This window comes from Erinaceus europaeus, chromosome 17, assembly GCF_950295315.1.
Source record: "Erinaceus europaeus chromosome 17, mEriEur2.1, whole genome shotgun sequence".
Classification (NCBI taxonomy): domain Eukaryota; kingdom Metazoa; phylum Chordata; class Mammalia; order Eulipotyphla; family Erinaceidae; genus Erinaceus; species Erinaceus europaeus.
The window spans coordinates 25,969,860-25,994,134 of NC_080178.1; the positions used below are offsets into that span (position 1 = coordinate 25,969,860).

General features: G+C 41.9%; 2 protein-coding genes across 4 annotated transcripts in view; both read right to left on the bottom strand.

Annotated features, from left to right (window-relative positions):
• Window positions 1-24,275, bottom strand: part of LDLRAD3 (low density lipoprotein receptor class A domain containing 3) — an 852,030-nt gene that overhangs the window by 613,115 nt on the left and 214,640 nt on the right. The gene's annotated exons all lie outside the window — the stretch shown is intronic.
• Window positions 1-24,275, bottom strand: part of PAMR1 (peptidase domain containing associated with muscle regeneration 1) — a 92,934-nt gene that overhangs the window by 55,628 nt on the left and 13,031 nt on the right. The window contains exon 2 of the mRNA XM_007521823.3: window positions 7,481-7,657. Within this exon, the coding sequence (XP_007521885.1) occupies window positions 7,481-7,657 (177 nt within the window). The remainder of the gene's footprint in view (window positions 1-7,480; window positions 7,658-24,275) is intronic.

Consider the following 24,275-nt stretch of genomic DNA (forward strand, 5'->3'; position numbering starts at 1 on the left):
GGGTGGGCGAAGATATCCGTATATATTGGCAGGTCCGGTCGAGCGTAGACGTGGGAAATGAACTTAGATGATGCCACATCCCGACGAATATCTGGCGGGGCGATGTTGCTAAGAACTGGCAGCCATGGAACCGGGGTGGAACGGATGGTTCCAGAAATTATCCTCATGGAGGAATATAATTTGGAATCGACCAAGTGGACATGGGGGCTACGGAACCATACTGGGGCACAGTATTCTGCAGTGGAATAGCATACTGCCAGAGATGATGATCGTAGTGTGGAAGTGCTCGCGCCCCATGAGGAGCTGGCCAGTCTTGCAATGATGTTATTCCTCGCGCCCACCTTTGCTGCAGTTTTTATGAGATGTTCGTGAAATGACAGGGTGCGATCGAGAGTAACGCCAAGATAGACTGGCTGGGCTTCATGCTGGATTCTCATATCGCCAAGCTGCACATTAAGCTCACTCGAGGCCGAGGCATGGTGTAGATGGAAAACAGATGATACCGTTTTTGCAGTGCTAGGGATTAGTCGCCATTTTTTACAGTAATCAGATATCAGAGACATGTCTTTCGTGAGTGTTTCCTCGAGGATGTCGAACTTGGATGCCTGAGTTGCACAGCAGATGTCATCAGCGTAGATGAACTTCCTTGAAGAAGTTTCTGGGAGGTCATTGATGTGATGTAAATATTAAATAGCGTAGGAGCCAGAAGAGAGCCCTGGGGGAGGCCACTTGAGACAAGTCTCCATCTGCTAGACTTGTCACCCAGATGCACAGTGCCTCCACTGAGCCCCAGCAATAACCCTGGTGGCAGGTTAAAAAAAAAAAAAGGAAAGAAAGAAGGCAGGAAGGGAGGGAGGAGAAATTGAGGCTGGTGTCATCTCCCAGGAAAGAACTCTCAGCAACTTACTTTCTCTGTAAACATATTTTATTAAATAAGGCCTATACTATGTACTATACGTTCTGTTTGGTGACTTACTTGTTTATTTAGTAGGAGGTGATAGCCATCTTCCTACTTTATCAAATACTCATCTATACCATGTAGTCTGATAACTGAACAATGCTAGAAAGGTGTCAAACTGCTCCTCTTTGATTTTGGCCAAAATTAAGCTCATTGTTGGCCCACAGTGTATAGCTGAAGTGTTTATATGTGTGGCTTCTGTAGGAGAGACTCTTGTCCTCTCTTTGTTTTATTTCTCTCTTTTAGTATCTCTTCACATCAGAGAAGAGCTGCTAATATGAGTCACAAAAGTCTAGAAATTTCTGTGGCCTATAACAAGGTCCAATGGGGTCACTGTGTCTACTCAGTGTCACTCAGGTGCCACTCTGCAATATCTGAGGATATTCACTAATTATTATTTTAATAAGTAAATTGAGGAACAAATGCCCATGAACTATACGAACCCACACAATACAGTTATATATACAACAAAAAAAGAGGAAGACAATGGCCCAATACTATTAGTGAATAATCTCCATCATGTATGACTATGAAGACAAAGCAATGTACTTTGTAGTGTTTCTGGTATGTTGCTTTTGTACAAGAAGGGAAAAGATGTATAAACGCGTATACATATTTGCTTGTGGTGTCAAATATATATAGTAAACAGATGGAAATAACCTCTATAAAATAGGTACAGATGCAGGGGTGCAGAAAGTCCAGCCCTCAGATCATTTGGTCTGGCCCTGCCAAGACAAATAGAACTTTTTCACAGCACCATTAAGTGCTAATTTTTAAATCAATACATATTTTTTATTACCACCAAAGTTATCTCACCTTGCACTGGAAAGGTGAGAAAGGGAAAGACAGAGGTCAAGACTGACTTTGAGTTCTACACTTGGGAGGTGACCTCAGTAACATGGGAGTTGCTTAGAAGGAGAGGCAGGATCTTCGCATTGTGCCCAGTCCCGTGCCCTTAGAGCAGGATGGACTGCTTCCTCCCAGCTTTCACCCACAAAGGGGACAATTGTCCTTTGTGGATGCAGCCCCTGTGAGGACACTGAGAGTTAGCCTGAAGAAGCTTCTAGAGTGATGAAAAACTCACTAGTATGATACATGTCATTACTAGGAACTAACCTTTTGTGGAAAGTGCTAAGAAAGGAAAGAAAATGGGTTTTAAGTATATATTGGGATATGTCACAGATTACTGTCCACAGGTATACAGTAGTAATGCATACATGAAAATACCATAAATGATGTCTGGCTTCTGCCCTGAGGGTCTGGAGACTGTGCATGGGATAACTGGAATATACTCAATATCTTTTTTTTTTTTTTTGGGGGGGTGGTTATGCTCAGTATCTTATGCCATCAAAGGAATATACCTGACATAATGACATTCAGACAATGGCAGTTTTAATATTTTTATTATCTTTTTTTATTGGATATAGACAGCCAGAAATCAAGAGGGAAGGGGGAAATAGAGAGGGAGAGAGACGGAGAAACACCTACAGCACTACTTCACCACTCACAAAGCATTGCCCCTATAGGTGGGGACTGGGGGGCCTGAACTCAGGTCCTTGAGCATTGTAACCTGTGCACTCAACCAGGTGCGCCACTGCCTGGCCCCACAATGGCAGTTTTAAACACCCTTACCTATACTCTGATGTTTCCCACTTTAGAAATGTATTCTGGGGGGGTTCGGGCGGTAGTGCAGCGGGTTAAGCACAAGTGGCACAAAGTGCAAGGACCAGCATAAGGATCCGGGTTTGAGTCCCCAGCTCTCCACCTGCAGGGGAGTCACTTCACAGGTGGTGAAGCAGGTCAGCAGGTGTCTATCTTTCTCTCCCCCTCTCTGTCTTGCCCTCTTCTCTCCATTTCTCTTTGTTCTATCCAATAACGACGACATCAGTAACAACAATAATAACTACTACAACAGTAAAAAACAAGGTCAACAAAAGGGAAAATAAATAAATTTTTAAATCCTGTTTTTATTTTTAATTTTTTTATATTTATTCCCTTTTGTTGCCCTTGTTGTTTTATTGTTGTAGTTATTATTGTTGTTGACGATGCTGTTCATTGTTGGCTAGGAGAAAAATGGAGAGCGAAGGGGAAGGCAGAGGGGGAGAGAAAGATAGACACCCACAGACCTGCTTCACCACCTGTGAAGTCACTCCCCTGCAGGTGGGGAGCTAGGGACTCAAACGGGGATCCTTATGCCGGTCCTTGCACTTTGTGTCACATGCGTTTAACCCGCTGTGCTACCACCCTACTCCCAATAAATACTTTTTAAAACAGGAATGTATTCTGATTTTGTTTTTCTTTTTTTTTACCAGAGCACTGCTTAGCTCTGGCTTATGGTGGTGCAGGGGATGATCCTAGGACTTCTGGAGCCTCAGAGACGACAATCTCTTTGCGTAACCATTATGCCACCGACTCTTTTCTGTGTGATATATAACCACCTGTTGTTTGTGCCTGAACATTTACTCCTGATGTGTTTTACTTCAAAAACATCTTTAATCATCTTTGTCCCTTTTTGATGTAATGCATAATCTTACAAAGAAATACTCTTGGAAGCTTGAAGCTTGGGATAGAGGACACACACTTCTCCTACCCTATGGTTTTGTTAATTTATCCTTTCTTAAATAAAAAATAAATTTAAAAAAAAGAGGACACACACTTGACACTGTTGCAGCTTGGGATGTCTTGTGTGTGTCCCACCTGACCTCTTCTGATCAACTGTATGGTGACTGACTGAAGTTATTCTCTCTCTACCCTGAAATACATTTAATCTCATGGCCCTCGCAACTGGCTTAGGTTCTCAACCCATAATGTTGCTATAGTGGTAAATTCCAGTGGTGAAATACACACACATATACATGTGTGCATTATATGTGCAGATACATATAGTGTATCTGTATATATGCATGTATGTAGTGGGGGGTTATTTGTTTGTTTTTCTTTACCAGAGCACTGCTCAGCTCTGGCTTACAGTAGTGCAGGGCTCTGAGCCTGGGTGCTCAAAGCCTCAGATATGGAAATATATATCATATATATTATATGTAGTAGTGTGTGTATGTGTGTGTGTGTGTGTGTGTGTGTGTGTGTAAAGATTTATTTATCTTTTCTTTATGAGAGAGGAAGAGAGAACCAGAACACCACTTTGTCACATGTGATGCTGGATTTGGGACTCAGAACCTTGAGTTTGAAAGTCCAATGCATTATTTACTGTGTCACCTCCTAAGTTGCTATGTACATTTTTTTTTTAAAGAAAAGCCTTATCTAGAAGGGAAAACACAAAGCAGAACTTGGACTGGAGTTAGTGTATTGCACCAAAGTAAAAGACTCTGGAGTCGGAGTGAGGGTTCAGGGTTCAGGTCTTGGAAGGCAGAGGAAAACATAGTGGGGTTTGAATTGTTATGTGAAAAACTGAGAAATGTTACACATGTACAAACTGTTGTATTTTATTTTACTATTGGGTGTAAAACATTAATTCCTCAATGAAGAAATGAGAGAGAGCGAGAGCGAGAGAGAAAGAGGAGAAAAGCCTTATCTAGCCTTTCCCTTCTTGGTAACCAAATGGTTTGTGTGAGACAGCTTTTCACTACTTAGATGGAAATCATCACAGATCATTCTGGCTGTCAATGCTGGTGTGACAAGAAGCACATAATACACCACCAAAGCTCTTTTCCTTATCACCTGAGCCCAGACCATCTCCTAAGTCCAAAGCCCTTCACCTGCAAACATAACCACAGAGTTTTAAAAACAATGAAACTCATTCAAAGAATTCACTGTTACTTCCAAGGACCCCTAGACAAGAGGTCCTGACCTAATCTTTTTCTAAATTTTTTAATTACATTTATTTATTTATTTATTAGATAGAGACTGCCAGAAATTAAGAGGGAAGGGGGAGAGGCAGAGAAGCAGAGAGACACCTGCAACACTGCTTCACCACTCGTAAGGCTTTTCCCCTGCAGGTGGGGACCAGGGGCTTGAACGCAGGTCCTTGCACATTGTAACATGTGCTCTCAACGAGGATCTAATATATTTTTTCCTTTTTTCCTCTTTTATTGTCCTTGTTTCTTTTCATTGTTGTTGTTGTTGTTATTGTTGTTGTTATTGATGTCATTGTTGTTGGGTAGGACAGAGAGAAATGGAGAAAGGAGGGGAAGACAGAGAGGTGGAGAAAAAGACAGACACCTGCAAACCTGCTTCACTGTTCATGAAGCGACCCCCCTGCAGGTGGGGAGCCAGGGGCTCGAACCCAGATCCTTGCACTTCATGCCATGAGTGCTTAACTTGCTGCACTACCGCCCGATCCCCTGACCTAATATTTAAAATGTCCTGACATACCAGAAGCAAGACTCAGTCTTACCTTACAGGTCACAGCCACACACCAAGGAATAGGGGCTATGGGTTTTCTTTTCTGTATCAAATATGCAATACTGTGATCAGTCAAAATTTAAACCTCAGGATTACTTTTTTCTAAGAAAGAGGATGGCTTTGATGTATCACATACTTATTTTTTTTTCTCAGATTCTGAGGCTTCATGCAGTCACAAGTCCACTGCTTCCAGACCAACTTTGCTTTAATTTCATATTTATAGATGCAGGCAGAGACAGAGACTCCACCATGTTACTCCACCATCTGTGGTGCTCCCTTTTACCACCATGTTTCAGTGTGGTACCAGGGCTCAAGCCCAGGGCTTCACATACCAGATGCATGCCCCACCAGGTGAGCTATTGCAAGGCCCCATATCCCATGTATACTTAAGGCCCATTTTCTTTCCTTTGTTAGCACTTTCCACAAAAGGTTAGTTCCTAGTAATGACATGTATCAAACTAGTGAGTTTTTCATCATTCTAGAAGCATCTTCAGGCTAACTCTCAGTGTCCTCACAGGGGCTGCATCCACAAAGGACAATTGTCCCCTTTTGTGGGTGAAGGCTGGGAGGAAGCAGTCCATCCTGCTCTAAGGGCACGGGACTGGGCACTATGCGAAGATCTTGCCTTTCCTTCCAAGCAACTCCCATGTTACTGAGGTCACCTCCCAGGTGTAGAACTCAAAGTCAGTCTTGACCTCTGTCTTTCCCTTTCTCACCTTTCCAGTGCAAGGTGTTAACTCCAATATCTTTCATATATCCCTTCATCTCTCTTTCCATAATGTCTACATTCATTAAGGTCTTCATTATTCTTTTTTTGCCTCTAGTCATGCCATCCTTTTTCACTCTCTCTTTTTTTCTCTTTACTGCAGCTAAAAAGAAAACTGGCTTTCTACCATTAAAACATCACCAATGTTACTAAAATATTTTCAGGATGTAACTTAAACTTCATAGCACAGCTTAAAGAGACCTTCAGCCAAGACCTGTTCTCTCTTAAACTTTGTTCATAATCATAAGCAGAAAAATTGGTGAACAAAAACCACAACACCCAGGGTGCAGGAAAACAGATTTTTTTAAAATGCATCAGACACAAATTGTCTCATGCCACTACCTTCTGGACCCCAAATTCTGAAGGTATTTCTCTTTTACACCATAACAGTACAGAAAGAAAGGTTGAGTAATGATTTACAATTTTAGGGTTGAGTTCATGTGGACCATGTAAGGGGACATGTAAGCCATGGGGTGGGGGTAGTAGTAAAAGGTTAACTTGCTTAAAAGCCCTCAAGGCCATGCAATGGAACTAGAAATGGAAGAGGATTTTAGCCTGGAATTTAGAGATGGCCTTTAAATTGGGTACAATATTTGTAATTATTTTATATCCTATATCACCTCTCATCTCTCTCTCTCTCTCACACATCACACACACACACACACACACACACACACACACACACACACACACACACCCCTGCCAGATGAACTTTTGGCAGTATCCTAAGACCTTAGCACATTCTGCCCCTGACTGGACATTTTACCAGGTTCCCTTCACCCTGTTTGATTTCATGCGCCTATCTTCAGATCACACACCACTTAGTAAGCCTTCACTGACCTTCTCTCTACTGACCCCAGCCGCACCCATTCTCCTGTTTACTTGTGCTTCTCAAGCACCACACTGACCATGCTGTGACGAAGTTACCTGTTTACTCCTCCAGTGCCCCCACCAGGCTGTAAGCTCAGGAAATATAGAAACACACACACACACACACACACACACACACACACACATTTACACATATTTTTGTGTAACCTTTGTATTTGTGTAATTGTGTAACCTCTGTATTCCCAGTACTTGAATGGCACATAGGAGCTGCTCAGTCTGAAAAATGACTAACCAAGTGGATGAGTTCACAGTTTCACCAGTTTGACACTGAAGAGAACTGACTCTTCTTTCCCTTTGCCTGTAGGCAGAATGATCTGTCTAGATTCATGCCACTTTTATTAGTCATGATGAATACTCGAGTCCCATTTTCTACCCCATTTTGTAACTTCCCACAAAAGATGAAAAGCTGTTGAAGCTGGTGGCAGGTGGCTGTCTTCTAGAATTCCAAGTGTGCTGCCAGTTTCCATCCTTGAGGTAGCCTCAAGGTGTCGTCTTCACACACTTACCTGGGTGGATCAGGCAGGAGTCACACTCATTCTCCTCATTCCTGCAGCACGGGATAGTGTAGCCCACCACTTCTTTCTTCCCCGGACAGACACATTCAATCTGGTCATATTCACAACATTCCCGGCACATGATATTCCACTCCGCTCCAGGGCAGCCTTCATTAATGACCGTGTACTCTGAAACAGAAACCAGCTAGTGAGCCCTGGTGTCCTGGCAAGAAGTGACAACAGGGGAGTCGGGTGGTAGCACAGTGGGTTAAGCGCAGGTGGTGCAAAGTGCAAGGACCAGCGTAAGGATCCTGGTTCGAGCCCCTGGCTCACCACCTGCAGGCAGAGTTGCTTCACAAGTGGTGAAGCAGGTCTGCAGGTGTCTTTCTCTCCTCCTCTTTGTCTTCCCCTCCTCTCTCCATTTCTCTCTGTCCTATCCAACAACAACAACATCAATAACAACAATAGAAAAAAAAACAAGGGCAACAAAAAGGGAATAAATAAATTTAAAAAAGGAAGTGACAACAAGCTAGTACTAAAAAGCAGCCTTGCTCTGTTACCACCCTGCCTGATTGATTAAGAGAATCACATGAGGACTGTGTGCTGACACATGCACTTAAGTGCACATGTTACCATATGCAAGGATCCAGGTTCAAGACCCTGTCTCTACCTGCAGAGGAAAAGCTGCATGAGTATTTGTAGCACTGCAGGTGTCTTTCTTTTGCCTTATCTCTCCCTCCCCTTTCAATTTCTTTCTGTCTCTATAAAAAATATAGATAGAAAAAAAAGGGAAAAAATGGCTTTCAGGAGCAGTGAATTCATCATTGAGTCTCAACAATAACCTGGTGGCTATGAAAAATTAAAAAAAGACAGAATGGATTCTCCCTAAGTCAGTGTCACCAAGGTGGAATGACTGACCTTAAAGGGGCACAATGGAGCACAGATGATGTTCATCAGAATAGTTATTTTAAAATAATTTAATGAAAAACATTCTTTACCAATATAGAGTCTGAGTGGACTGATATATGTACATCTGTAATTCAGACATGGTGGGGTAACTATGGAGGTTGGAGAGGGGGAGTGGATGGGTTCACTTAATGATGGCCTTCTTCGTCACTGCCAGGTCACCCTGTCATCAGGGACCTTAGTCATGGAATCCTTGAATTCCCATAGATTCAGTGATCCTAGACCTCTAATAAATTCTCTCTCTACCATCACTGGTCATTTCCCATCAGGACCATCATCAGAAACCCTCTTGTGGGCTTCTTCAGGAACATACCTTCACTATGAACTACCAATAGTAAGGACTGCCCCACTCTCTGAAGGGAGGCTGCATCACACTGCTCTGTTACTCAAGTAAAACTGGTACTGAAGTAAGTGAAGCCTAGAATGCTCCTAGCTGTGGCCATGGACTGTGAACAAAGACTATCAGGGACTCAGAGGTTATACAGGCTCCTGTGCTAAATATGAATAGATATAGGCCCTGGGTCAGATCAACATGGTGAATAGTTAATTATATTTACATATTGTCTTCAAGTTTAGGTGTTACTCTTTGCCCTGCTTCAGCTTTCCAGTCCTATTCTTAACTCTGACACCATCTACCCAGACAGTATTTTTATTCCACCTGCAGGCTAGCTATCAAGTTCCAGCAAACATTACCACAGTCATGGATCCCTAGGAACACACCTAAAATAGACTTCTTAGCTTCTCTCCTCCCTAAAGTCCCTATTCCCACCTTATGGTTCCTGTTTATTAAACTTCCCTTTTTTCCTCCAGGCTTATCACTGAGGCTTGAAGATGACCACAGGGCTCTAAACTCTAATTTCGTCAGGACCCAGAGAGAGAAGAGGGAAAAAAAAAAAAGTGGGGTAGGAGGAGGACACTCAAAAGTAGAAGGTGTGACTAGGAAAGGAAGAGAAGGCAGGATCATAGAAAAAAATGGGAAAACATATATAAATAGAGATAAAAATAATAGTCAACCCATATTTGTGATCTTGGGAGAACTAACAGTTTCCAGTGGTGGGGATGGGGACATAGAACTCTGGTGGTGGGCAAAGTGTAGAATTACACCCCTGTTATCTTAGACTTTTGTAAATCACTATTAAATCACTATTAAATCAATATTAATAATAAAAAAGAATAAGTATCCATCTCTTGGATGTCTATGATCATTTCTATTTTTTGCTAGGGTGCATCAGGCCACTGTCTATAACAACACCGATTGGACACTGCTCAACTCCAGAAGAAACCATGTGAAGTACAACTGTGCAGGGTCATCCAGGCACAGGAATCAGCCAGTTTGGAGGGTACTCTGGCCTGGGCGCTTCAAGTGCAAGGCTGATTGCCAAATGGAGAGACCATGTCATTTCCTCCAAGCATGGTGACTTAATTTTGTAGCATGCTATTTATATAGTATCCTCAAAGCTAAAAACAAACAGAAAAGACAAAGAGTACCTTAATTAGTATGTCTGGGAGAATTTCAATGTATTACCAGGATGAAGTCATTGGCAGAATTTCATTCAGTCCCCAGATATTACTGAGGGTTTTTTCCCATAAGAAAAGAAGAAGGAGGAGGAGGAGAAAGAGAAGGAAAAGAAAGAGAAGGAGCAGGCGGAGAAGGAGAAGGAGGAGAAGGAGAAGGAGGAGGAGGAGGAGGAGAAAGAGAAAGAAAAGAAAGAGAAGGAGAAGGAGGAGAAGGAGAAGAAGAAGGAGGAGGAGGAGAAGGAGAAAGAGAAGGAAAAGAAAGAGAAGGAGGAAAAGAAGAAGAAGGAGGGGGAGGGGAAGGGGAGACAGAGGGGGAGGAGGAGGAAGAGGAGAAGGAGAAGAAGGAGCAGGAGGAGGAGGAGAAAAAGAAGGAAAAGAAAGAGAAGGAGAAGGAGGAGAAGGAGAAGAAGGAGGAGGAGGAGAAAGAGAAGGAAAAGAAAGAGAAGGAGGAGAAGGAGAAGGAGAAGAAGAAGGAGGGGGGAGGGAGAGGGGAGGGGGAGGAGGAGGAGAAGGAGAAGGAGAAGGAGGAGGAGGAGAATCCCTTTCTTGGCAGGATTTCTTTCTTTCTTTTGTTCTCTTAAAATATAACTTAAATAAATGAATATTAAATCTATCTAGCAAAATTGGTATGTGGAATCTATTGGAAATTAACCAGAAAGACCCAAATTAGGAGGCAGATTTAGTTATTATATGCTTTTACCCTTGTCATCCTTTTCTAAAAATTTTGCACAAAAGTGATGATTGAAGTAGAAATAGGTCAGCTATCTGAGAAAGAAAGTGGCCTTGGTTTCACTAAAAAGCCTAGGCAGGGATGCCAACTTCCTTTGTAGACCGTGTTAACTTACTCTAGTATCTATGGTGCTGCCCAACAGCAGATGAGTGGCTGAGAAAGCTGTGGTACATATACACAATGGAATACTATGCAGCTATTAAGAACAATGAGCCCACCTGATAGTATTTGGGTCTTCTCCTTCTTCTTCTCCTAGTAGGAGTAGTAGGATGGTTGGAATGCAAAAGGAGAAGAACTATGAACTAATATGGAGGGAAATCAAAACCCTTGTGGAAGCTGGTAGGAATATAAAACAGTGTAGCTTGCTACAGCAACGAGTTGAGCAGTTTCTTCAAAAGCTAAACATAGAACTGTCATATGAACCCACAATCTTGCTACCAGGTATCTACCCTAAAAATTGAAAGCAGAGATTCAAACGAATACCTGTATGTAGTGCTCACTGTGGCATTATTCATAAATAACCAAAACACAGAAACAACTAAAAAACCCAAGTGCCTGTCAAGAGAGAATAAAGAAAACATGGTGTGTGCATATAATATTCAGAATACTAGTCAGCCTAGGAAAGAAATGTAGCGCCGATACAGACTACAATAAAGATAAATCCCAAAGGCAAGCTAAGTGAAAGAAACCAGGAACAAAATGGCAAATACTTGTCTTGAAAACATTTTAGAAATAGATCATGTTTGTATGACACTGTGGACATGTTGAAACCACTGAAGTAATGAATGCCACTCAACACAGCAAACATTATATGCAGATCACCACTTTTAATAATATTAAAAGTGAGTGAGGGTGAAACATGGTTAAAATCCCAGACACCAAAGTCAGACAGACTTGGTTGTGGAATGCTGCTTCTGCTATTTACTGGGTGTGTACTTACTTACTTACTTACTTGACTCAGTCGGTTTACTACCCCGTATAAGTGGATACAAATAATATTGTGCGTCAAGTAGATGGAGCTGGAGCTGAAGCCCTTTAGTCCTCTCCGGAGCACAATTTAGCTCAAGGGAATAGCAAAATGTTGCGTTCTGTCTTCTAACTTGTATCCTAGTCTTGGAAAAAACCACCAGATTCTCATAAGCAAGCTGAGTATAGTCCTACATGTATAGTCTTACATCTTTGGGGCTGTAACTACTAGAGGCGTCCAGAAGCTCCTTGCTACTTCCTTCCCACAATGAAAATAGTGCTTGCTTTGATTGCTTTAGCTGCAGAACCTTAACAGATGCAAAGAACAGAAAGGTTGTTTCTACAGTTTGTTTCTACTATTTCATACTCAAAATCAGTATACTTAAGTCAGTTTGAGGATTTAGTTTTGTTAATTCTGAATAAAGTTACTCATGATCAGACCTGGAACACGTTGGGGCAAAGGAGGATCAGAAATTCAAAGGCACCCTGAAGACCCTCCAAGTCAGCACCTAGTTTAACTCCCAGAGAATCCCTTTAAATCCTGGATGCCTGAGGGGTTGATCTGGCTCAGGGTAACAAGCTGGGCCAAGTCCACACACCTATGCCTCACATGCTACCCCTGAAGTACAAAGTTCAAGGATGTAGTTGGAAAAAAGTCCATCAGTTGAAAAATAATTTATTTGGAATGAAAAAGAGATATAGAAAGTTAAACACAGAGAGAGTAAGAGAGATTTGAGCACATGCTTCAGTCAACAATATTTATACACCTCTCCCATACTTGGGAGCTACTCTCTTCCCTGATCTGGCTTTCTGTTCCTTTTCCAGCAATGACATCATTTCCCAGACAATAACTTGGATCCACCTGCATATCAGATTTCAGGCTCAGGGGAAAAACAAACAAACAGAAAACCTAGTATAGCCACAGGCCCTTTGTAATATAACTAAAATATGCCTACTAGCTATCTACAAAACGGAGACCCTCCCCCCCAACTCTTCATCTACACTATTCCAGCCTTTAGGTTCATGATTGGTCAACAATTTGTTTAGCTTTGTATATTAACTCTCTTTTCAGCCACCAGGTTCCAGATGCTAGCAGGATGCTGACCAGACTTCCCTGGACAGACAACCCCACCACTATGTCCTAGAACTCTGATTCCCCAGAACCCCGCCCCACTAGGGAAAGAGAGAGACAGGCTGGGAGTATGAATTGACTTGTCAACGCCCACGTTCAGCGGGGAAGAAATTACAGAAGCCAGACCTTCCACCTTCTGCATCCCACAAGGACCTTGGGTCCATACTCCCAGAGGGTTAAAGAATAGGAAAGCTATCAGGGGAGGGCATGGGATACAGAGTTCTGATGATGGGAATTGTGTGGAGTTGTACCCCTCTTATCCTATGGTTTTTGCCAGTGTTTCCTTTTTATAAATAAAATTTTAAAAAATAAATTAATTAAAAAAATTGGATGGCAAAAATGATTTGCAGACTTGACTAACTTATGGATTTGGAAGTGTATTGGATTATCCAGATGAGCTGTCTGTAATGACAAGACTCTTAACAAGAGGAAGGCAGGAGGGTCAAAAATGAGATATGAGGGCCAGGTAGTGGGACACCTGGTTGAGCTCACACATTTCAATGTGCAAGGCCCAAGGTTCGAGCCCATGGTCCCCACCTACAGGGGGAAAGCTTTATGAGTGGTGAAGCAGTGCTGTAGGTGTCTTTCTCCCTTTCTAGCACCCGCTTCCCTCTCAATTTCAATTTCTGGTTGTCTCTATGCAATAAATAAATAAAGATAATGAAAAAATTTAAATGGGATATGACAACAGAAGCAGAGATTGGAGTGATATGCTTTGAAGTTGGGGGAAGGAACTATTAGCAAAGGAATGCAGGCAGCAACCAAAAGCCAGACAAGGCAAAGAAATGAGTTCTTCCTACAGCATCCTGGACAAGGAACATCCCTAAGGGATACTCAAAGAGACTAGGAACTCCTTGATTTTAGCTTCTTAAAACTCATTTCAGACTGATCTCCAGAACTGAAGAAAATAAAAGTGTATTGTTTTACATGATTATGTTTTGTTGTCTTGTATCACATCTACAGGAAACCAGCACACTGTGTCTTCTCAAAAGAAAGGTTAACTAAAGCATGACATTTGGACACTCTGCAACTCCATTCCCCCTTTGAACACAGTTCCAAAAGTGTGAGTAAATTCAGTGATTTATTATTTCATTCCCCCTGTATTTACTGAGTATCCACTTAGTCCTAGTAGGAGGTTATGCCCTGAGTTACAATAGAGAGAAAAACAGATGGCTTTACCCAGTCTCGTGATTCTGTTTCCTAATGAGCAGACTTAGATGAATTACTTCATAAACACATAACCACTAACAGTGATGAGGAAAACAATGATAAGCATAACCACAAACAGTGATAATGATGCTATGAGAATAATTAGGTGGTCACTTAGGGCATTAGCCCTAAATCTAAAAGAACCCCTGTATTTAGAAAAGTGTAAATAAAATGACAAAAAAAGAGAAAGAAATACATTTTCTAAGATGAGGCCATGTCCCAGGTAGTATAGGAATGGAGGTGCATATAATTTTGTGATCTGAGCCTTCTTTCTCCCCCAATTTGAACACAGAGAGGAAAGAGCCACCAAAATATACCTGTGGAAAAAAATAAACAGATGAAGGGACCAAGAGATAGCCCATCTGGCAGAGCACATACCTTACTATACACAAGGATTTGGGTTCAAGTCCCAGATTACTACATGGGTGTAACTGTTGGGGACTATGTGATAGCTTGGTAGAGCATAGGGGAGCTCTCCCATCCTTGGATGGAGGTCTGGATAGACACCCCGCTGGTAAGTCTCTCTCATCATAAAAGTCTCCCAGACTAAGCTTGCCTTAGTTGGTCTCTCAAGCCCACAGAAACCCCAATACTTCCTTCCATTAACTTCAGGCACATGGCCGCCTACCTTAAGATTCACTTACTCAAAGTTCACAGAGGAGAACCTTATCACACACTCCTAGCAGTGCCCTTTGATGTCCTCAATTTGCAACAAACCTTGCTTATCCTCTCTCTATGTTGCCTTAACTGGTTCAACCCCTCTGCTCCCCTCAAACGCCTTTGGGTAATTAAATGCCTGCATCAGGAGACTAATTATCTTGCCCTTTATGTATCTGCATCAATTCTTGTCATACCAGCCCCCTACCATAGGGGCAAGCTGACCTTTAAGAAACCTGTAATTTCTGATAATGTTCTTTGTTTGGTTTTCTACTTAAACCTTGCCCACCTGCTAATAAAGGAGACCTGAGACTTGAGATCTGAGATCTGAGCACACTGCAGGTCTCTCTGGTGTCTTTTACTTCATGTCGTCTCTGGCGCGAGCCAGAAAGAACTGGTCCGTTACCTTTCCCCTAGAGATCACCCCTCCACAGACCCCCGACACGTAACATGCAAAAAGAATGCTTCCAACACTCTCACTCTCTTCTCTCTCTCTCTCTCTCTCACACACACATACACAACACACACACACACACACACACACATACACACACATTTTGTTGCATAGACCATAGCTCTGAGTACATGTTCCTTCAATCTAAGCACCTAAGACTTCAAATTAGCAATCAGATTGCATTTTAACAGTGGACTAGAAATTAAAAAAAGAGTGCTTCCTGATTTGTGGAGCAGAGCTATACTATCACTCTTCTCTCTGTCTCTTACCATCTGTCAGAAAGAGAGGTAGAGAGAGGGAAAAAGAGAGAGAGAGAGAGAGAGAGAGAGAGAAAAGCAAAGAGAGAAAGAGAGAGAAAGGAAGGAAGGGAGAGAAAGGAAGACTACCAAGAGTGGGAAGAAGAAGAAGAAAAAAAAGAAGAATGAAGAAAGGAAAGAGGAAGGGAGAGTAAAAAGACAAGTAAATGAAATAGCATCTGATAAATATTTTAAAATGGGACAGAGTGCTCTGTATTTTTCTCTTCATTTATTAAAATGACATTTTCAGAAAGAGTACATTGGTCATTTGACTTGTACCAAAAAAAAAAATTAAAAATCCACTAAAAATATTTCACCAAAGGCCAGTTCCAGAACTTAGGATGTAGACAAATGTCAATAGCAGTAGGCATCACAGATGTCTGCTAAAATCCTTGAGCACCTATTTACCTAATGTGCTTTTGTATTGCTTATGCAATTTCATGTCCAAAATGATTCATTTAGTAGGTAATACATTTTCTCTTAAGTTAAAATTAGCTAGTCCAATTGCTTTGCTTTATCTATGCAAGAAAAGGCTGAGTAAAAAAGAGGCAATGAAAATGCCAAAAAAATAATTTTAGGGAATAATTCTGGGTGGAAGGAAGGTGACAGTTTCAACTGCCACCAGGAGTTGATCAAACTCTACCTTCCACATTTAAGGACAGAGCCCTAGCAAAATTGCAAAGTGTTATTCACTCAGTGCTCCCCAGGAAGTAGTGCAAATAAAGAGCAAAGAGCCCACAGGGAGCTGCCCTAGGGGTAAACTGAGGCACAACATATGATCAGAGAGCAAAATCACATTTCCTGCATTCTAGGCACCTTTTACAGTCACTCACCATGACCTTTTTATTGGATAAAATGTGTTTTTCTTTATAAAACACTACATCCTTCAGTATTAAAAGATTTCTTGTGAGAGTTTCAAAAACTAATGTTAGAAATAAAGTACTCGAGCTGGAGAAAGAGCATAATGGTTAAGCAGAAGACTTTCATGCCTGAGGCTCTGAGGTGTCAGGTTCAATCCACTACACCACTATAAGCCAGAATTGAGCAATGCTCTAGTTTTTCTCTCTCTTTCTCTCTCCCTCCCCATATCATTGAATAAATAGACAAATAAATACATATAATGTAAATACATTAATTAAAAAGTGCTGTTAAGGGAGTCGGGCGGTAGAACAGTGGGTTAAGCACAGGTGGCTCAAAGGGCAAGGACCAGCATAAGGATCCTGGTTTGAGCCCTGCTCCCTACCTGCAGGGGAGTCACTTCACAGGCAGTGAAGCAGGTCTGCAGGTGTCTATCTTTCTCACCCCCTCTGTCTTCCCCTCCTCTCTCCATTTCTCTCTGTCCTATTCCACAACAGCAGCAGCAGCAACAACAATGACAACAACAGTACCTACAACAATAAGAACATCAAGGGCAACAAAAGGAAATAAATACTTAAAAAAGAAAAAAGTTGGGGTGGGGGTAGATAGCATAATGGTCATGCAAAGAGACTCTCATGCCTGAGGCTCCAAAGTCCCAGGTTCAGTCCCCCACACCACCGTAAGCCAGAGCTGAGCAGTGCTCTAGTGTTTCTCTCTGTGTCTTTCTCTCTCTGCATCTCTCTCAAAAATAAAATAAATAAAATACTTAAAAAATATATGCTTTTTAAAAAAAGTTTTAAAAAACGAAAGAAAAGCTTTTGATCTGGCAACATAGCTCACCTGGACAGTGCACTACTTTGCCTTGTGTGACCCAGGTTCGACCCCAGCCCCTACCAAATTGAAGGAAGTTTCAGTGCTGTGGCTTCTTGTTCACTCTCTATCTTATTAAAAAAATTACAAAAGTATCTCATTGTGTGAGAGTGTAGGAAAAGACATAGACATATAGACATAGACATATCCAGATAACTGATGTTTCAATCATGTATAGAATAGGACAATCCCTGTTTTCATAAGACAACAACAAACAAGTTTTATCAGACTGGCATTAATAGCACATCAAATATTTCTTTTTGATATGTCTTTTTACTAGTGATTAAATATTGATTTACAAAAGTATAAGACAACAGGGGTATAATTCTACACTTTTCCCACCACGAGAGTTCTGTGTCCCCATTCCCTCCACTGGACAGTTATGGGTTGACTGTTATTTCTATAACTATCTATATTTATATGTTTTTTTCCTTTTTTCTAAAATCCTGCCTTCTCTTCCTTTCTAAGTCACACCTACTTACTTCTTAGTGTCCTTCCCCTCCTCCCCCACTTTTTTTTTCCTCTTTTCTTTCTAGCTCCTGATAAAATTAGAGTTCAGAGCCCTGTGGTCATCTTCCCCTAACATTTACCCCACTGGGAGTATGGACCCAAATTCTTTATGAGTTTCAGAAGATGGAAGATCTGGCTTCTGTAATTGCTTCTCTGCTAAACATGAGTGTTGGCAGGTTAATCCATATACCCAGACTGTTTCTATCTTTTTCTGGAGAGGTGAGGTTCCCAGACACACTGGTGAGGTTGTCTGCCCATGGAGTTCAGGATGAATTCATAGTAGCATCTGCAACTTGGTGACTGAAATGCAGTACGATATAAAGCAGAACAAAATGTTTAATGAACAGGAACCATAAGGTAGGAACAAAGCAGGTGGGGATAGGAACTTTAGGGAGAACAGAAGCTAAGAAGTCTATTTTAGGTGTGTTCCTAGGGATCCATGACAGTGGTAATGTTTGCTGGAACTTGATAGCTAGCCTGCAGGTGGAATAAAAATACTGTCTGGGTAGATGGTGTCAGAGTTAAGAATAGGACTGGAAAGCTGAAGCAGGGCAAAGAGTAACAGCTAAACTTGAAGACAATATGTAAATATAATTAACTATTCACCATGTTGATCTGACCCAGGGCCTATATCTATTCATATTTAGCACAGGAGCCTGTATAACCTCGGAGTCCCTGATAGTCTTTGTTCACAATCCATGGCCACAGCTAGGAGCATTCTAGGCTACACTTACTTCAGACCAGTGTTACTTAAGTAGCAAAGCAGTGTGACCCAGCTTCCCTTCAAGAGAGTGGGGCAGTCCTTACTATTGGTAGTTCATAGTGAAGGTATGTTCCTGAAGAATCCCACAAGAGGGTTTATGATGATGGTCCTGGTGGGAAGTGACCAGTGATGGCAAAGAGAGGATCTATTAGACATCTAGGTCTATTGAATCTATGTGGGAATCCAAAGATTCCCTGATGAGGGCCTTAGATGATAGGTTGGTCTGCCAGTGATGAAGAAGGCCATCACTAAGTGAGCCAGTCTCCTGACCTTTCCCAGCTTTTGTAGTCTCTTTTTCACTTGACAATCTTAAGTTTTCTCCCATTTGTTAAAACATTGAGCATCATTTGTTGTATCCAAACTAGTATTAAAATTATGGGATTTGGCCTCAAGTTAGGAAAAAAATACAGCTAGGATTTTAGTGGGGTACAACCATTTCTTTAATGTCTCCTGTTAGAACTGTGACATTAGGAGGCGACAAGTCTTAATACCCACTCATCTGCCACTGAGCACTTGTTGTCTCCATATATTGGCTATTGTACATATATGTTGGTCTGCTTCTAAATTCTTCTTCTAAGACCCCTTCTGTTTCATTGGTTTAATCCCCCCTGCTTAACACTGTATTCTATTTACATAACCACTGTTAACTAAGCAATACCCTGCCTCCAGGGCATTGGTTTAATCCTCACTGTTTTGTACGCTTTTTCCTTCTCCCCACCCCCTATCCTACGTACATCCTCTTCCGACCTGACATTTCCGCCTCAGGAGATATAAGGACAGGATTGTGATTAGAGATATCTTAGATTGCGCTGCATTCCACATGAATAAAGCCTGAACTGCGTACCACTCAGCCATGAGTCCCTGGTTGTCTCTCCCGCCTGCAAAGCTAGCCCAGCATAATGGCGCCCGAACAGGGATTGGCATATGGCACCTATGTCTTCAAATTCATGTTTTGTGCTCCACAGAATTAAAATATGGGGTTGGAAGATTATAGGATTTTTAATATTTTGAGAAATATCCATATTGTTTTCCAGAAGGGTTGTGTGAATATACTCTTTGTTTGGTTTTACTGATAAGAATACCAAAGCAAGGACACCACTGCCAATCCATCTGCATGGATTCAGCTTTGTTAAATGTGATGAACACCTGAGTGAAAGAAAGCTATCTGTCTTCCTTATCATTGCTTTGTATAGCCCCTCATCAATCTGACCATTTAGTTTATGGTTATATAATACTGATCTACTTTTACTTCTAAGATGAAGAATACTTACTCCTTGATATAGCAGGCTCTTAACTCTGCAGAACAACTGTGTCCTCTTAGCACAATTCCCAAATACCAAGTTGTAAATTCAAGATCTTAAGGACATATTTGAGAACGTTGGCTGCTAAATTAAATGTGAGAAAACTCAGACGATTCTTTTTTTCTATTTACAAAAACAAGGGTTAGTCTGTTTTATACATGACTGAAACATCAGTTGTCATTTAAACTAGGCGCAGACCAAGACCACCCCAGAAGAGGGTACAGAAGGCACTTTCATGATGTGGCTATTCCTCCTTGATTTTAGACTCTGTGAAAAAAAAAAAAAACAGACCTCCCATTTAATCATATTTAATTACAATTTCTACTGAACTTTCAACTGTCCTACATTTTATAAACCCTCTGAACCCAAGGGAGGGGAAATATGAATCAACCAGAAAGCCAGTTTGGGTTTCTCTCTCATTCCAACATGCTATTTGAACTCCTCTATGCTGATGTCTAACCAGCACATAACAATCCTGGTCTTCTTACAATTTGACTGCCCATTCCATGAGACTGATGAAAAGCAAATACATCCTCCCCTTCCCTCATGGGGATGGTTGAATCAAGGGTGATGGGATATTGACTGGGAGGGGGTGTTTGTGATTCTATGTCACCTCTTGAGCCTCCAGTCCAGCTCATCACTGAGTGGTTCTCAGTCCCAGCCCAGCAGGGACTTCCAATCACAGTGATCATGAACCTTTGTCCTCATGTTCCTCTTATTAACCAGGTACTGACAGCTGAAGCATCATGGCTACCATCATCCCTTGCTTGGGTATCTGGAGTAGTAAGACCTTCATAGTCTGCCAGGCTAGCTTCGAGAGCAGGAGAGAGACAACCATGGACTCATGGCTGAGTGGGACAGTTCAATCTTTATTGATGAGGAATGCAGTGCAAGCAAGCTATCTCTAATCACTATCCTGTCCTTATATCTCCTGAGGCAGAAGTGTCAGGTCAGAAGAGGATGTACGTAGGATAGGGGGTGGGGAGAAGGAAAATGCACGAACCAGTGGGGCTTAAATGGTGGAAAACAGGATGTGACTAGGAGAGAGGGCGGAGTGGAAAAAGAGCTGGAACCAGTGGGGATTAAACCAGTGTGGGCAAAACAATGATTATGTAAATAGACCACAGCATCAAGCAATGCAACAGAAGGGGTCTTAGAAACAGAATTTAGAAGCAGATCAACAACAGACTCCCTAGAAATCTGGTTTCAAAGAACTTTTACCTTGGAAAGAAGTTAGGCAACAATCAGTTGGCCATGTCCTTGCCCTTCTTTTTCTTTATTAAACACAGTCTTTTATCCTCCTCTATTCTCTGGGTGCCAGCACCCATGAGGAATGTATCTAAGCCCTTGGCACAGAGCATTCATTGAGCCTTCACAACTACTCTCATTATAGATATTATTTTCTTTATTTAACAAACAATGAAATTGAAGAACAAAGAAGGTAAAAAGATTATCTTGGATGGCACAACTTACAGGTGAAAGAAAGAGCAGAACCCAGTCCTTTCTGAGGTCAAAGTTGGTCTCTTTCAAACATACTATTTGATTCTTGAGAGTTTACACCTTTGACAGTACAAATGACGAAGGCAGTGCTGGTGGGATTGACATACATGGAAACAAGACCATCTTAATGTGAATCCTGAATCCTTCTCTCTTTTTGGCTACTAGATAATAGACAAGACACCTTATCCCAATGTCTCCCTTAGACTTCAAAGGGGGTAGTTTGATAGTTACTACAGATGAATAAGGCTATCGGCAAAAAAGAGCTGAAAGTCAAATTTGAACTTCCCGGGGATCAAAAATTCTAAAGATCATCAGCCCCTAATCTTCCACACTTTCAAGCATATCTGTCAAGACATCACTATAATTCTGTGCAGAGCACCAGCTATCAGATGTTTGGAGAAGACAGATGATAAAGGGGTGAGTAATGAGATTTCAATTCCAGAGGCCCACACATACATGCTATTTTAAAGTAGTCTGCTTATGTTTATACCAAGACATTCTGGGTTCCTCCCCCTGCTTCTAGAGTTTCTAGTCTTTTTTCTCTAGTAAGCTTTCTTCAAGAATGTATTTAAGTAGGATATACCTCACCTCCTGCTGCTTCTCATTAGAAACAAAAATTCAACATCCATAGCCCAAGTGAGTAAGACCCAAAGTCTAGCATCTTGGAAGAGGCTCCAGTTGCCTCTATCTTCAACAACTGTGCTGCTGGAAGGAAGTCTTTGAAGGACAGCTGTTTCTGGGGTATTTCAAATGCTGAAATATGAGCTCAATAGAGCTTCAGTTGCTATAAAAAAAAAACCTCAATAATGTATCTTAAGGCACCTGGCAATAGTTCTCAGCAAATATCATACCAACTAAAGCATCATAAGGCTAAGTAAAATATAGTGAAATGTAAGTTAGAGTCTAAACATAGAATCTGGAATTCCCTGGACTCAATAATTCTACAAAGTATCCCCACTCACCAAGCCCTAACCTTCCACACATTCATAAACCTTCTTTCTGATCCAGAGCATGCCAGGGCAACATTGGAGTCATGCTTGGCCTTATCTACCTGCATGCCAAGAGTTTCCAGAGTTAATTAGTGTTCCTTATTGTCTTCACATCCAGGATCATTAATGCCAGACAGCAGCGAGATTTTCCTTCTACTGAAGGCAGCTGGCCAATAGCACATTTCAAGGGTGGGGGGTTGTTTGTTGAGGGTGATGCATCTATAATGGTATGTCCAACAGTTCACTAAGCCCTCAGCTGGCAGCAGCTTCAGGCAAACTGGCCTTCATTATAGTTACCTCCCCCAGCTCTGCAAGATAGAACAGGATGAAGGAGCACTTTATCTGCTAAAGATGCCAGGCTGGCTCCAAACTTGACTCACAGCAAGTGGTCATGATTCAAATGCAACATCACTGACCCAGAATCACTATTCTGCACAACAGTGTCCTTCAGTCTCTGGAAGAATCTCCCACCAGCTCTATGTCAGACATAAAGAAACTAGGGCACATGTGGAAGGCATTTCTCCTAAGATTGGATGGTGTGATAAATACAAGGATAGAAAGTGTCTCAAAGAGATTATCTGTAAGAGGACTCTTCAAGCAACTTTTTTTTCCAGTAATAGAGTCACAGATGAATAGGACAGGACTGTGGATTGAGGTGAAGTGGGTTTCAAGAGGACAAATAACTTCTAACCCAGTATCCATTAAACATCCAGTTTTCCTTCCCAATTTCTTGTGAAATTTGTGCAGTGGGAAAAATAGCAGGAAAGAGAGATGATGAATTTAGTTTCTTGAGTATGCCCTTTGTATAGGTATTATACAATCTAAACAGATTATCTCATGCAACACCTGAAAAAAGAAGGAAAAAAAAACCTGGGGAGTGGGTGGTGGCACACCAAGTTAAGTGCATATAGTATTAAGTGCAAGATCCTGGGAAAGGATCCCAATTTGAGCCCCCAGCTCCCCACCTGCAGGGGAGGTCACTTCACAAGTGGTGAAGCAGGTCTGTAGCTCTCTGTATCTCTCTCTCTCTATCTGCCCCTCCTCTCTGTCAGTTTCTCTCTGTCCTATCCAACAACATCAGTAACAGTAACAGCAACAACAACAATAACAATGAAAAAAAGATGGCCACAGGAGCAGTGGATTCATAGTGTAGGCACCAAGCCCCATGGATAACCCTGTAGGCAAAATAAAAACAAATAAACAACAACAACAGCCTTTACTAAAGACATTATGAGCCTTCACTGGAAAGTGGTAATGGCATATTAAAAGGTTAAATTACCCTTCCTGAACACCAGTTATAAATGACATATCCAGGATTCAAACCCTGACCCACATTTCAGAACTTAAAACTTTACACACCAGATGCTTCCATGATGTCAACTGGACTTCCCTGGGCAGATGACCCCACCAATGTGTCCTGGAGCCCTCTCCCCCAATGCGCCTCCCTAGGGAAAGAAGGAGACAGGCTAGGAGTATGGATCAACCTTTCAATGCCCATGTTCAGTGAGGAAGCAATTACAGAAGCCAGACTTTCCACCTTCTGCACCCCATAATGTCCCTGGGTCCATACTCCCAAAGGGATAAAGGATAGGAAAGCCATCAGGGGAGGAAATGGGATACAGAGTTCTGGTGGTGGGAATTGTGTGGAGTTGTACCCCTTTTATCCTATGGTTTTTGTCAGTGTTTGTTGTATGCTTTACATTGGGTTGTTCTAGCTCTCCCCCTGCCAAGAAAATTGGTTCAGTCCTGCTAGTTTCGCGGGCCTGCTTGTCCTCGCCCCAAGGAACCCCGAGAGAGTTCCAGAGTTGGAGAGTTCCAGAGTGCTTGGCGCCGCCGCAGGGGTAAGAGGCAACAGAGTTCTGTTTGGTGATTAGTTTGGGTTAGTTTATGAATTGTTGTTCCTGAATAAAGAAATACAGCTTCCCTGACCAGCCGTGTGTCTCTGGTCGTCTCTGTTACCCGCCTGTGAAGCTAGCCTAGCCAGCTGGAGCCTCTGAATTTTAACAACAAATGGCGCCCACGTGGACCTGACCTGCGCATCTCAGATAAGTGAAGACAATTTGGCTACCTATGTACTATGGCCTTCTC